Source organism: Triturus cristatus, chromosome 9 (genome assembly GCF_964204655.1).
Source record: "Triturus cristatus chromosome 9, aTriCri1.1, whole genome shotgun sequence".
NCBI classification, from domain to species: domain Eukaryota; kingdom Metazoa; phylum Chordata; class Amphibia; order Caudata; family Salamandridae; genus Triturus; species Triturus cristatus.
Window position 1 is genome coordinate 1,215,939,720 of NC_140592.1, and position 14,454 is coordinate 1,215,954,173.

The window sequence follows — 14,454 nt, forward strand, 5'->3', positions numbered from 1 at the left end:
AGAGACCAAAGTTTGTCTGGTGGAAAATATCAGGGGAAATGGGACCTTGATGAAATGTCTCCGAACCCAATACCAGGCGGCTTACGAGCCGCAAAGGGGAGTCCAAGGAGTCTGAAAGGACGGGCCCCTCTGGCTCCGCAATGTTACTGCCATACCCTCGGTGTAAGTGGAGGTGTTTCACGGGGTGCACGGGCCGTCTTGGGTCTGCGAAAGGGTTGAGAGCACTGCATCATGCTCTTTCCCCATCTCTTCCGGGCCTGGTTTTGTGGAGGCTGATGGTTTGCCAACCATCTGCCATTAGAGGGGGGAGTCATTTCCTGTCGTGCTTTGAGGGACTGGCCTTTGGCGCCAGGTTCGTATCTGTATCAATTTCTAGGAGATCCATAGCATCGGCGAGGGAACGCATCTGCCTCAACTTCCCTTGCTGTTTAAAAATTATACGAAAGGGGTGGCCCCAAGAGTATGGTATCCCTTTGTCCCGGAGATAGGATGTGACGACACGGAATTCCCTCGTTTAGGTAGAGTCGACTCTGCCCGGTCTTGAAAGAGGGCCGGTGTGTGCCCACGGAACTGAATCGGTTGGGCCACTCTAGCCATACATAGGATCTGCTCCTTGAGCTGAAAGTCATGCATACAGACCAGCACATCGGGCGAGGGGGCTTTTCCGCCTCTGGGGAGGCCCACTCGGTGAACGCGGTCTATCTGGATCTTTTGCGGACAATCTTCACCCAAAATTTGCTGGAAGAGGGACATGACATAATCTTGCAGGTCATCGCCTTCTGCCTTCCAGGGCACTGCGCAGATGCGGATTTTATTTCTCTGAGATCGGTTTTCCAGATCCTCCGCATGGGCCTGGAGGTCTAGATTTTGGTCACGTAGATGAAGGACATCCTGCTGAAGTTGGTGCAGATCATCCTCTCTCGCCAGTTCGTGCTCCTCCAGTGCAGCTACTCTATCACTCACCTCATCGACATCTCGGCGCACCTCCTTGAGATCTGACGCGAGCTGTCCCTTCAGCTCCAAGATGTCTTCCTTAATGGCAGAGAACAGTTCCAGCATGAAGGCCTCCGTGGACGGGCTATCTGCCTCGTCAATGGAATCTGCGTGCCCCTGATCTTTAGATGCTCCTTGGGATGCCTCAGAGCCCCCAGGTTGCTTGAGCAATAGTTCCTTGAGGGACTTCTCCCTTCTTGCTCGGGCAGAGGCCATCCCTGCACACCGAGGCGTAGAAGGCGGGCAGAGAATGTTCGCAGGCCAGAAGTTTCACTGCTGCCCCTGTTATGAAGCTAGTCCCGTGATCTAGGTCTGGTCTTGAGTTAAAATGGTGCTGAGTGTGTGGGGGCCGTCAAGTCTTGTTATACCACTAGAAAGCCGTGATGCAACTATTGGTGGCGCCCGTCACAGGAGCACCCCACACCGTGGATCGAAGTGCCCGGGAAAGCTTTGTGCGGGGTGGTGTTAGGGCCCAGCAGCAGCATCCAATGGACCCACCTCTTCTTTCCGATCAGGGTCATGAGTGCTGCCTTGCGGGGAGACCTGACCAGGGCAGAGAGCCCCCCGGTCACACAGCTGCGTAGACTGGGTAGGAGGGAAGCGCTGTCCCCCTAGAAGCTATCCTGCAATGTTCTGATGCCTCGGGGACCAATATTGAAATGCCGCGTGGGTGCGTCAGCAGGCCCGACACCCAGTGCCCCAGCGTTACACGACTCACCAGAAAGCGGCTAGCCGCCATCCTTCGGGCGAGGTGTCCGTCGTGGTCTGGTAATCAGAGCTCGCTGCGCTCAAGGCGGACCTCTCAGTGACCGCCCTCCTTACTGTCAGTCAGACTTGTTGAGAGCCGCTGAAACTCTGCATCAGTATTTTTATAGCCACTGTTTATTGATGAGAACAGGGTGGATGGAGGTAAATGGTCCCTCACTGTCCCTGCTCTTGGATCAAATGGCAGGCATTTTTATGTATTAACATAGTTAGTAAAGGTATATGAAAGACCAGGAGGGGAGTGTATGACATTTAATAAGCTCTGCTTGTTAATTTGATGTTTTTGACTTCTTTTATTAAAATATTTCTTATTTGCATTTATCAATTTTACAAAAACATTATGCAATACCGGTACTCAAAAAATCATTTCCAGACTATTTCAGTGTTTATTTATTTTTTTCCACTTCAAAATCTCCACCACCAAGTTGAACACTTTCGAACTCTTCTTTACTCAAATGTACAGTCCTGTGCGGATGATTCATTCTTGCGTCTCCACGATTCATTCCTTAATAGAAGGAAGGGAAGTTACCTAATCGCCATCAATATTTGCTCCTCAGTTGCCCTATGTTTTGTATTTTTTTCCCTCAGACATTCCATTACCTCGTCGACCATATTTTATCCGGCCATATACCAGTCCAAGTCTCTCTCAGGTTATGGACAACCCCAAATCGGGGTCCTCCAATATTCCCACGAGCACCATATGTATTTCAAGCTGTAGCAGAAATTCAGCAGATACGTCTAGCCTTGCATTTTGATTGGACCAGCGTCTTTTCTCTTAAAGTAATTCCACAAGGCGTGGGTAAAAGTTCCTGCCCACTCCCTGCAAGGCATTTATCTTTAATAATTACAAATGTATGTGGTTGTATTCTTGTATAGTGTATGATATGCAATATCTTCAATTGCACCCATCTGAATATTGCTTTAATCGATACTTCTCTGGGCAATCTAATGGCCTCTTCCTGTGTGTCATCTTTTTTACCTAATATTTTGTTGCCATTCTATTTTGAATCTTTGTACTTATTGTACTATATGTTGAAGAAATTACTTTTTCCATCAGTTTTTAACAATTTCTTATAATGTTGTAGTGCATTGTGGTGCTGGGGATTGTCTCTGACAAAAATGCCTCCGTCTCACAGAAGGGAATAACTGTAGAACTACGTAGAAGTAGCACAGGTGACGCCAGAGTTTGATATAATAACACCAGGTTAAATTCTCCAAATGTAACATTCATGATTCTGAAAGGTGGAGATCAACTTTATATTCAGGGAATTAGTACATCTTCCGCAGCATTAAGATTCCCTGTCCCTGAGATTAGAGAGACCCCCACACCCAAGTTTAGGACATTTTGGAAGATTAGCATTTTTTGTTGTAAGAAACTGAATTTCTTTTCTGAAAAACCAGCTTTGCTTGAAGGTTGGCATATCCCTTACTCCTGTTGGAAACCATCATTTGCTTCTTTTGACTTTTTTCGAAGTGCAAGGAGTTTAAAAAGAAAGAATACAATAAGAAGAGATAGAAGGAAGGAGGCCAATTAATCTTCATGTATTTAACACTTTTTTGCTACCCTTTTGATATTTTATTATTTTTAGGTCTCGCCTAGCAAACGCAGCGCATGCGCTGCTTTCGCCTTCGCGAGACTATTGTTGTGGGTTTGGTGCGCGAAGGGAGACAAACCATGTGCGCGCACGGACAGGCGATGTGCACGCGCATGGCGTCTCCTCTCTGCCTCACCGCGCACTTGTTGTTTTCTTTTGCGCAGGTTTCTTGCAGTACCGCCGAAGATCTAACCATGCTCTGAACGGTCTCCGCCGTGGGCTAGCACCCCCTGGAGGTGAGCTGCGGTTGCTAAAAGTCACTATAGACTGAAATGCTGCACCGAATGTTATCTGCACACACCAGCCTCTTCCTGGTGTGGTGTTCATTGATAGGTGCTACAGTACCCCAGCATCTGGCATCGTTGGTTTGCAGGCCTCTCGTGTTTGTCGAACCTGGTATTTCTGCTGGTGCAAGCAGTACTCATTGTGTTTTACCGTATCACTGATGTAGCATTTTACCGATTGCTTCAATAATGGAGCATACGGTTGCAGACCGGCACAATTTTATGCCTAACTCTCATACTCTCCATTTGAAATATAACTCGGAAGTACATTAATGTACCTTATTAAACACTAATTGTTGCGTTTTATATTATACATGCCGAAGCACAGTGTTTATGATATATAATAAGCATGCTGGAATAACCATTGTTTACATTACGTATATTAAATCTGCTGATGTAGGTACTGTATACGTTGGCTAGTATTTCGGCAAGTACGACAGTAATATTTACTAGAGGCTGTAATGATTTATGCAGTATTGAATTTCTACGTAGGCGGCGAGCTGGGTTATACATTTAATGCCCAAGCCATGTACTTGTTATGATAGACTACAAGTACTCTATACATTTTTTGTGAGAGATTCTTGATTCGCTGCTTAAGAATTAAAACCATTATGTGCTGTGACCTTTTAGATGCATTTATAATGCGCTTGATTGCAGGAGCGAAGTAAGCGTTTTTATGGATGCAGAGATTAGGAAGAAACGTGCACAGAATGGCCTTCATTTGTCGGTTCAAAGTTCTATTTATTTTTGTATATTGTCCTTTTACCAACTTACTGTTGTGTGTTGAAGTGGCGTGTGCCTCAGGTCGGAGGGAATAGACGTGTATATCACAAATCTGCGCAGTGGGTGGCTTCCAGGCACATGCATTGCAGGCTCAATTAAACAGTCCATTTTGTTTTATGGAGCAGTGTTCACTCTATAAGCAGGCGGCATTTTGGTAATAAGGGAATTGGGTGACGGAAAGAGAAAGCACTCTGTCCAAGATCACATGCTTTCGGTCAAGTGAGGAAGTAGGGTTCGCGCCGAAGTCTCCTTGTTTTAAAGTTAATCAGCTAAAGAAGTAGCTACGTGCCCCTCTTTGCTTCATTGGGGGGAGGAAGGTATAGTCCTTCCTCCAGCGGACCACAAAAGGGTGTGTCTGTGTTTCCATCGGGTTACCCTCCGATGCTTTCCCCTTCCGCCCCCCCTAGCACCAAGTGACCTTTGCACTGGAGATGATGTGCTTTAAGGTAGCTCTTACATCACATTTTGGCGCTCCCATCACTGGATTTAGACACTACACCCCAAATCAGTGTTCAGCTGAGGCGTCAAGAGCTCACACCTTCAGTTCTTCAAACATTTTAACAACACACACACAGCTGTGCCACCTCCTGCTTTATCAGGGGGGCGTGGGGCTTTCCAAGGAGACGTGAGAGCGCCCTCTGTGAAGCACCAGAACAAATACTGCTTTGTATAAAGCGCTTGTAATGTTTTCACTGTCTGACTTGTAGCTTAGTTACACTGTATCAGCTATCCTCACTTGTGCAGAGCTGGCAACTGGCCACGTGACGTAAGCGGTAGCTTGAGCCTTCTGCGGGGTTGTAGCCAAGAGTACGGTGCATTCTGGGACCTGTAGTCCCACGCGTCATTAAATACAAACAAACTGCATATAAGAGTCAAGACACACAAGAATTGGCGGAGTGTGGCAAACATGGACTGTGGGTTAGTAAAACACAGACTGAAGCACGTGGATTCTGTTTTCAGCAGCAGTGACAGGGGCAATGACAGTGAACAGATTGGCAAAGGCGCGGAGAAACGGAAAACAAAGGTAAAGCCGGAGTCCAGGAAGGATCCGTGTGTCAGGAGCAGTGAGTGCTCAGTCCACTCTGAGAAAATCTGCAGGAAGCTCCTTCATCAATGCCGGGCACCTTCATTTTGTCAACAACTGCTGGTTCTGACAAGCCACATACCAGGGCAGCTTTTTAACATCTCAGAATCAGGGCCACTGGAATTATGCAGCAAGGGAAGCTCAAATTATGCGGCAGGTTTGCCTAAATTATGCGGCAAGAAAAGGCAAATTGTGTGGCATAACACATCAAATTTTGTGATCGAATTACTTCCTTATTTTGTCATGTTTACAATTGCTAACCCTGTCTGGGCACAGGCTGCACCTCATCAGTAATAGTTAAACACCCAAATATAGCAATAAGCAATGGAATGGTTCCCAACCAACCTTCGCTAAGGGCCTTCCACTGTGTGGCAACACATGTTGCTGCGTTTTTAGTAACTTTTGAACCATTAGAGATAGAAACATACTTTTTTTTTTTTGTTAAAATCTGCAAATTATGCAGCAGGTGGTGGCTTATGTGGCAAATGCGGCAAATCCATAATTATGTGAAAAACGCAGCGCCCACACAATCACTTAATTCCAATGGCACTGCTGATAATGACAAGCAGATATGGGGTAATATTAACAAAGTCCATCCCAGCAGATATCCACACCGTTTCTCTCTCCAACCATGTCTGCTGTTGTCCATAGACCAACTCAGAATGAAATGCCAGTGCGGTAACCAGCTTAGTGGACTCTGATCATAGGAAATACCATAAAGAGACCTGCAGATTCTTTCCTACTCGGACTATGGGAACTCCCTATATATATGGGCTCACCCAAAATATTTTATCTCGACACTCCAGCTAGTCCAAAACGTGGCAGCAGGAACTATCCTCAAGCAACCCAAAAAGATCACTGCCTCCTTGCACTGGCTTCCAGTGGAGGTAAGGATAAAATTCAAGGCACTCCACTTGGCACATAGTGGAATTAACCAGAAAGGACCCTCCTTGGTAAGGGGCCCTTCTGGTAACTTACACCCACGGCAGGACCCTAAGGTTATCCATTGCGTGACTACTAAAGGTTCAGTCAACCCAAAGGATTAGATTGGGGGGGGGGGTAAAGACTTCTCGCATTTGACCCCTAAGCTTTGGAATGCTATGCCTGCTAAGCTCAGAAACGAACTGAAGAAGACCAGTTTAAGAACAAGCATTTACAATGCAATAGGTCTCGCACTGGCATTATTTTGAGCTATTGACATTTTAAATGACATTTGGTTTTTGTTTGTTTGTTTTTCTTTTGTAAAACATAAATAAAAGGCATTTGCTATTGACTATTCACATTGCAAATAACAATGCCTTTTATTTGTGTTTTCTTTTCTTACCCATAAAAAAAAAGGCATTGGTATTAACAATGCTGATAGCTTAAACCAAACTTTTAGCTATTGGCATTTTATATTACAATGCCTTTTATTTATGTTTTACAAAAGAAAAACAAAAAAATACAATGTCATTTACAATGTCAATAGCTCAAAATAATGTCAGTGCGAGACCTATTGCATTGTAAGTGCTTGTTTCCCACTGCTGTGGGTTTATGAACGCTGAAGACCTCATTCTACTTGCATGAGTGAAAGTATCAAACTTATAAAACAATTGATTCTTACACAAAGCATTTGAGATTGTGAAGTAATGATTAGAATATTTGTTAAGTGGCAGGGCGTAGCCCCGTTTGGAGGAATGTGGATCAAGGGGCGATACTGAAAAATCTGTGTATTAAACTTTGTGATACCACACATAATTGTCTAGCTTATTTGTCTCACTCTTGTGTATTGGCCAATAGCTTTGTCTGTTGCCACTGCTCCTTACTTATGAAACCAGTTAGGCCGGTATCGCCTGGGGCGACCTTGTTTGATTCCTCCTGTAGAAAGACTTCTTCGACCTTGCACGGGACCCTAGAGGGGTCGGCTATAGATTATCAAAAAATTAAGGAACTCGGAGCCCTGTATAAAAGGGCTCTGAGTAAGAGGAGCAAATAAATTAAATCCGAGCATTGGGGTGGGTTGGTGTTGTCCTGCAGGACCAAGGACTCTACGCCCTTCCAGAGGGTTGTTAATGATTTTGGATCTTTAGGAACCAATGACAACTCTGGTATCGCCACCATAAGCCCAGAAGTTTGGGAGAGCCACTTTCGTGCTCTCTATCACTCGGATATGCCACAGGATTCTCAAGAGGCTGAGGTGGCCTATCCAGTTCCTAACAAATTCACCCTGGAAGAGGTCAGTGAGGCCATTAGCAAGTTTCCATCTAATAAGGCCCCAGGTTCGGATGGAGTTCCTATTATTCTGTAATTGTCTTAATGCCTTTATGCAATGTGGCCTTCCAGATTCACGTCATACTGCCATCATTGTCCCTGTTTTGAAAAGGGTGACCCACAGTTACCCAGCCGTTATTGCCCAATGTCTTTGTTGGACTCTGCCGTTAAAATTGCTGCAAGGGTTGTAATTGGACCGTTTGCTGTCCTGTGTTGCTGAGTCAAACGCACTGCTGGAGGTTCAGTGCAGTTCCCGCGAGGCTCCATCTACATGGCCTACATGGACCTGTCTAGTGCCTTTGACAGTGTGGTTAGGTCTAAGCTGTGGGTATATGCCGAGTGATCTGAGGGTGTATGCTGAGTTAGTTCCATTTCTGCGCGCACTCCATTTCGACTTATCAGCGTCTGTTGGTAGGGCCCTGCTGGCGTGTGCACCGCCAGCTTCCCGCTGGGGAAGGGCGTTCGCCAGGGATGTGTACTGGCCCGTATACTCTTCCTGCCATGCATCAATGGTCTTGCGAAATCTCTGTTTTCCTATGGGGTGGAGGTCCCAGTGATGTGTGGGAAAAAAGTCATCACGTTACTTACGCGGATGACGCTGTCGTGATGAAACTCTAAAAACTCTCTTTCAGAAATGTGTGGGCTTCATGAGGTCTTTGGGCCTACTCACCAATCATTCCAAAACCTACACTGTTTTGCGGGCCCAAATCTATGAAACAAAGGAATGTCTAACTTCAAGGTCATCGGGTTGTTTCCACCTAGGAGTTTTCATATCTGGGGGGTGTTTATTGATGCTAAAGGTAAATGTGGCTTCTGTGAGAACAAAACAGCTCTGAGGTTTTATCAGTGCTACTGGAAGCTGTTATGAGCAAATGCCTCCCTATCCTCATTTATGGGGCTGGCATATGGGGCTAGTCTAACATCTCTTCAGATAGAGAATAGGGCGCTGCGCCGGCTCCTGGGCTTAACTCCATCATGCGCCTCTTATATCGTCCATTAGGAGCTTGACGCACTGTATGTTGAAGACCTTATTAAACTGGCCCTTCTGGCACTTTGGTGTGCCATCTGGGCGAACCAACACACAGGCTTCAACAGGAAGGTGCGCTTGGATTGCGTTGCTTGAGACACAGGCTTAGCCATTCCTTGATTGTCCTATACCGAACAGAAATTGACTGACCTGAGAAGACCTGAGCTTTTAACAGACCCTACTGGGATATCTAAGGCTGATATATCTTGGGTTAAGAGTGCGTTCACAACCAGGAATAGACTGCGCTGAGAGGAACTTGAAGCATCCAAAATTTCCATTAGGGAATATGACAGTTTGCAATCTACCCTCTATATGGAACCTTATTTGTCCTGGATGGACACCACTTGGGACAGAGACCTGATAACAAGATTTAGACTGGGCTTAGTAAGGTGGAATTTAAGTTTTCCACTGGGTCAATTTAATTATATTAATGTGTTATCCCTCTGACGAGTCTCTCCCCCCTGCAGAGTTTGCTCCACTTCACTTTTTCTGTAAATATTATAGGGCCCTTTCCAAAATGTTTTTAGTTCCATTAATTAGAGCCTGTGGTATTAGAACATGCGAGGAGGCCTTGTTGTATCAGCAATCCTCGATTTCCCCTGCCCTCTGCTGTTCTGTTTGTTGCTTTGTAAAATATGCGCTTGGTAGGAGAAAGCAAATGTCTTTTTGATAGCTTACCGTTGTGTTTTGCTGGTATTGTTGCACGTTTTTATTTTGGGTATTTTACTGTGTATTTTTTTCATTTTTACTCTATGATCAACTGTGTATTTTTATTTTGTTTTAAGGATGTTTTGTCTAACTGTATTGTGCTTTTATGGCTCTCTTACTGCTAAAATAAAGCTCTTGAAAGAAAGATTATAAATAATGATACTCAAAATCCTTTACACTAATATGAGTGCTAGTAGCGTTAAATGTATTAGTTGAGAAGCGCTGTACAAATGTGTTGCAGTAGCAGGAAAAAGGAGGCAGGAGAATGAGAGCAATTTGAAAGGGAAGAACATTAGAACAACAGAGATGAAAGATGCATCTCCAGTCAGGTGTGTACGACTGATGGTTTGTAGACGAGCCGTGATACACCTGAGAGTACTTGTGTAATGGACGAAAGTGGCTGCAGGCAAGAGTATGAGCAATACAGAAGTAAAACTGTGATTAAAAACCTACCGTGTCACCCAGGGGTAATAGATGGAGGTGATTAAGTGCTGGTTGTAATAGTAGCTCCACTTGGAGGTGGGATGAACAGATAGGACTTGGTTATGGGATGACAAAGTGAACCGTAATCTATTGGAGAGAGTGTAAAAAGGATGCCTGTTCACAAAGACAAGTTTATCAGCTGTTATGTTATATTTGGTATTTAAAGACAGAGGGGGCTTTGTGGATATGTACTGGAGCAGTGTTACATTTTGTGGGGGCATTGCTCGAGCGGGATCTGTGGAGTGCACATTTCTTCATGAAGTAGGGAGATCTTTTGCTTTGGGGCCATAGTTTAGGTTCATCAGAAATGTGCCCCTCCGACACCACATTTCCCCTCACCTGCATAGCCTTCACTGGCTCCCAGTGAAAAGGAGAATTGGATTTAAGGCACTGTCTCTTGCTTTTAGAGCCACAAGAGATAGAGGTCCAGGGTACCTGAAACAGAGACTTCAGAAATACCATCAGTCCAGGATCCTGCGATCCAACTCTCCGATGCTTCTCCACATCCCTCGCTTTTCGAAAGCCAGGTTTGGCGCGCGAGCCTTTGCAGTAAGAACAGCCGCTCTCTGGAATTCTATGCCTAATCACCTGCGTAAAGCAGAATCAGAACCCACTTTTAGGAAGGCATTGAAAACATGGTTGTTTGACTTGCCCTAGCGCGTCCCTTCTCCCCCTTCCTGACCATTTAGCGCCGGGACACCGCTGTTGGTGGTAGCCGAGCGCTCTATAAATTGCTTGGTATGGTATGGTTTACCTTTTAAGCTCCAGACCTGGATAGTTGGTGGTTGAGGGTGTTCAAGTGTAAGTCTTTATAAGTGGCGCAATCAATTCCATTGTGCATCTGGCTTCAATGGGTAGCCATTTGAGAAAAGCAAGAGCAGGGGTAATATTGATATGTTCATGTTTTTGTGTTGTCAGAAAGTTTGCGGCAGCTTGAAGGACAGCTTTCAATTGAGCTTAGATAGTTCTTGGGGAAGCCAATGAGGCGGGCTGAACTGAAATTGGGTCGAGAATTTTTCTACTGCTAATTGCAAATCTTGAGCAGAGAGTACATCTTCTGAGAGTTTTTGGTTTCTGTAGTTGAAGACTTTCCGATTATGCTATGGCTTAAATATGCTCCTTAAAGGAAAGGTTTTCATCCAGGAGGTAACAAGAAATTTGTCAATTGTGGTGGGTTTCAGAGCCATTCCTGCATTTTTAGGTCGGGCCTGGGCAGCGCATGCGCTGCTCTGCGAGGCATGCTGTATTGAGGTATGGAATAGAAGCTCCGTCCATTTCCCGCCCATCTTTTCAATTGGCTCCTGTCACTGTCCTTTTGAAATCGTTGCCTTTGGTTTGATAAATAGGCTTCATAGTCCCTCCTTGGTACCGCATTGTTTGCATTTATAACTTCCCATAAGTACTGGACTTTTTACGTGTGTTGTTACATGGTCTGCTTTATGTAGTCGGTGAGCACTATTTTCTTTAACGACCCACAACTTGCTTTCCTACAAGGCAGCACATCGCCCGCTTTTATACTTTTATTAATAGTAATGGTTTCATGTCCGCTTTAACTATAGCGGGCGCGCTTATTTATGTATTTAATTTGCAGCGCGGCCCGCTTTAACTATAGCAGCCACGCTCATTTATTTATTTAATTTTCTGTGCGGTCCGCTTTAACTTTAGCGATGGCGCTACAGAACCTTTGTTTATTTGTTTTTGGGGGGAAAGCACCCCATACCGAGCTTTCACTTTAATGTTGGCCGCGCCCCTTTCTTTAGGCGCTGCTCACTGTAACCTGAAAACGGCAAGCAGCGTCTAAAGAAAGGGGCGCGACCACCATTAAAGTGGTCTCACATTTGCGAGAGTTTGAGCTATTAGCATTAAAAATAACAATGCCTTTTATGTGTGTGTTGGTTTTAAAAACATACATGAAAGGCATTGTCATTTACAATGCCTATAGCTTTAACTCTCGCAAATGCGAGACCTATTGCATTGAAAATGCTTGTTTAAAACATTTGTTGTAATAGTTTCCTGAATACGAAAATCTGCCTGGTAGCCGTAAGTAACTTTTTTCTTTTAGTTGGAGGCAGAGGTTATCTGAATTCTTTTCAGGGAAAAAACGAGCATTTGCAAAGGCAATAGATCTTGCCTATTTGCGCGCTATTGGCTTTGCCAATGCATTTTAGCTAAGTGTTCAGTATGGCTAAAAGCTAGTTGAGTGGTGTAGAGTTGGGTGGCATAGAGTGGTAGGAGTGGTGTAGCATGACATGGATCGCCGTGGAGTGGCGTGGCGGGGAGTGATGTAGAGTCCCGTGGAATAGAGTTTGGTGGCGTGGAGAAGAGTGGCATAGAGTGGAGTGGCATTGTGTGGCGTAGAGGGGAGTGGCTTAAGAGTAGAGTAAAGCAGAGTCTAGTAGAGTGGCATGGTACAGACAACTGCAGTTGTGGGTGTAAGTAACTAAAGCATCAATAGAGATGGCAGGGTGAAGGCAACATAAATATGAAGCTGTGTGCCTGTGTTAAAAGTAGGAAAGCACATTGTATGCCCAGGATTAATACGGAAACGCTTAAAAAAAAAAAAAAAAAAAATTGTGTTGCAAAAAGACGAGGAAGAACAAAGACTAGGAAGAACACATGCTTGTTCCGTGCTCCCGGGTGGAGCTAACACTAGAAAGGAAGGAAAGCCTACAGGAGCTAACCAGTTTAAAGATTGCATATGAGAGTGACAGCGAAAACAACTAATAGTATGCTATGGGTTGGTTGTAAGCCCACTGAATTGTAATCAATAAGTCGCACCGCTCATGCCCTGTGTAGGTAAGACGTAAAAAGCAGACTTGCAATAGTCTATTTTCTACCTGGATTTTCAATGTTTATAGAGTGCATAGGCTTAAGATCTCAAAGTTTTAACAGATCTTTGATTTTTGCAGTCGTACTCCGAGCTTTTTTTGTCATTTGCGTTTCATGCATTATCATGTCACCCAGCAAAATTAAGGTATGGGTGTGGTCAGTGACCCCACGCAAATCTTAATTCTACTGGATGACGTTATCCATATCTTAATTCCATTTTAATGGTGACCTGAAGCACATGGTGAAGTGCTCCACTCTGTAGACTTCAGATTGTATTTACTTGATCATCAAGATGCAAAACTGTTGTTACAGGGAAGTAACCTTTTTCTTTTAATTTCTGTTTTTGTCCTTCCCATATAATGCCCCTGTCTTGGGGAATATCAGACTTCTAGAGGGTGGTGATGCAAGATGTGTACGCGTGGAAAGGCCTTGCTCGAGATGGTGAGCCATCCCTCATTTTGCTAATTTGCTTCCATACATTTTGCAGGAGTGGCACCCGGACAGCTCTACACGTATCCAGCTCGATGTTGGAGGAAGAAGAGGCGTTTACATCCACCCGAGGACTCTAGGCTGATGATGCTTGAAATCAAATCTGGTAATGTCACTAAAATAGCACTTTTGCTCTGTTTTGTCATATTGACTTGTCAATAAATATGGCATTGTAATGTGATGGGTACTCTTTGTAGACTCTCATCATGAGAAGGAAGCTTTCCAATCCTGCTAAATGTGTGACCTGTTTCTGGACTCTCAATGAACCCATGAATGTTCTCAGATTGCAACATTGTAAATAGTAAACCAGTGAATATCGAAATTGATCCTGGTCTAGTTTGTCTACTTCAGCTTTAACCACAAAATCCCCCGCATTTTCAGAAAGAGCTGTGTGACAGCATCATACAATGTGAACGTTACAAACATGGGCCCCAAATCTGTAAACGGACCAATTTGAGCCTTCAAACTCCGTTAACGTTATGCACCGGTCCCCGTCCCAGATATTCCCATCAGGACTTGAGCACAGCTATATATTTAAGTTTTCTTCTAATGACCTCCTTCTCCCAACTCTGGAATCTCAAATCTCTGCATCACCCCCAGTACATCAAGGAACATGTCATTTTTTTGGTGTGGGACCCCCCAGACTATCCTTTATTTTACAAACTTTCTCTTACACAGTTGATTGATTAAATAATCCCTACCCTTGACTAATGTTCCTTAAATGGTGTAGTGCCTAACGTTGTAATGGAGGTGATGCTCAGCCAATGCATCGGGGTACACTAGACCGTCCCCACTTTTTTCATTGTGCTCGATGAAACCCCGTAGGAAATAGACCACGCCTGATTGCATCCTTGTCAGAGATTTGTGGCTGTCGGTAGCTTTATTTGCCCTGGCCTGTTCTTTGAGGACATGCATCCCCGGATTTATTAAATGAAAAGCAAAACTAGAATGAGAAAGAAGATATTGTGAAGATGAACTGATCTCACTGGATGTAGGACAGCTTGACTTCTGTGGCTTGTGCTTGGCACCTTGGCATTTGAGGTTCATGCAGACATCTGTTTTTGTCAATCTTGTCAAATTAAATATTCGAGTTTTAGATGAAGAGATTGAGGGTTAATAAACGGTGCTCCCAAACATTTACCGAATGACAAGCATACCCCTCAA

General features: G+C 44.5%; 1 protein-coding gene and 1 non-coding gene across 6 annotated transcripts in view; both read left to right on the forward strand.

Annotated features, from left to right (window-relative positions):
• Positions 1-14,454, forward strand: part of DPF3 (double PHD fingers 3) — a 499,249-nt gene that overhangs the window by 250,079 nt on the left and 234,716 nt on the right. For all 5 annotated transcript variants that reach the window (XR_014968956.1, XR_014968957.1, XM_085627278.1 and 2 more), the window contains exon 3: positions 13,289-13,396. Coding sequence is in view for 3 of the 5 variants with exons in the window: in XM_085627278.1 (XP_085483404.1) it covers positions 13,289-13,396 (108 nt within the window). In the remaining 2 variants the exon portion in view is untranslated. The remainder of the gene's footprint in view (positions 1-13,288; positions 13,397-14,454) is intronic.
• On the forward strand, positions 3,630-3,769 carry LOC146799653 (small nucleolar RNA SNORA8). Its single transcript, XR_014969324.1, has one exon. It is a non-coding gene; the product is annotated as a small nucleolar RNA SNORA8 (small nucleolar RNA).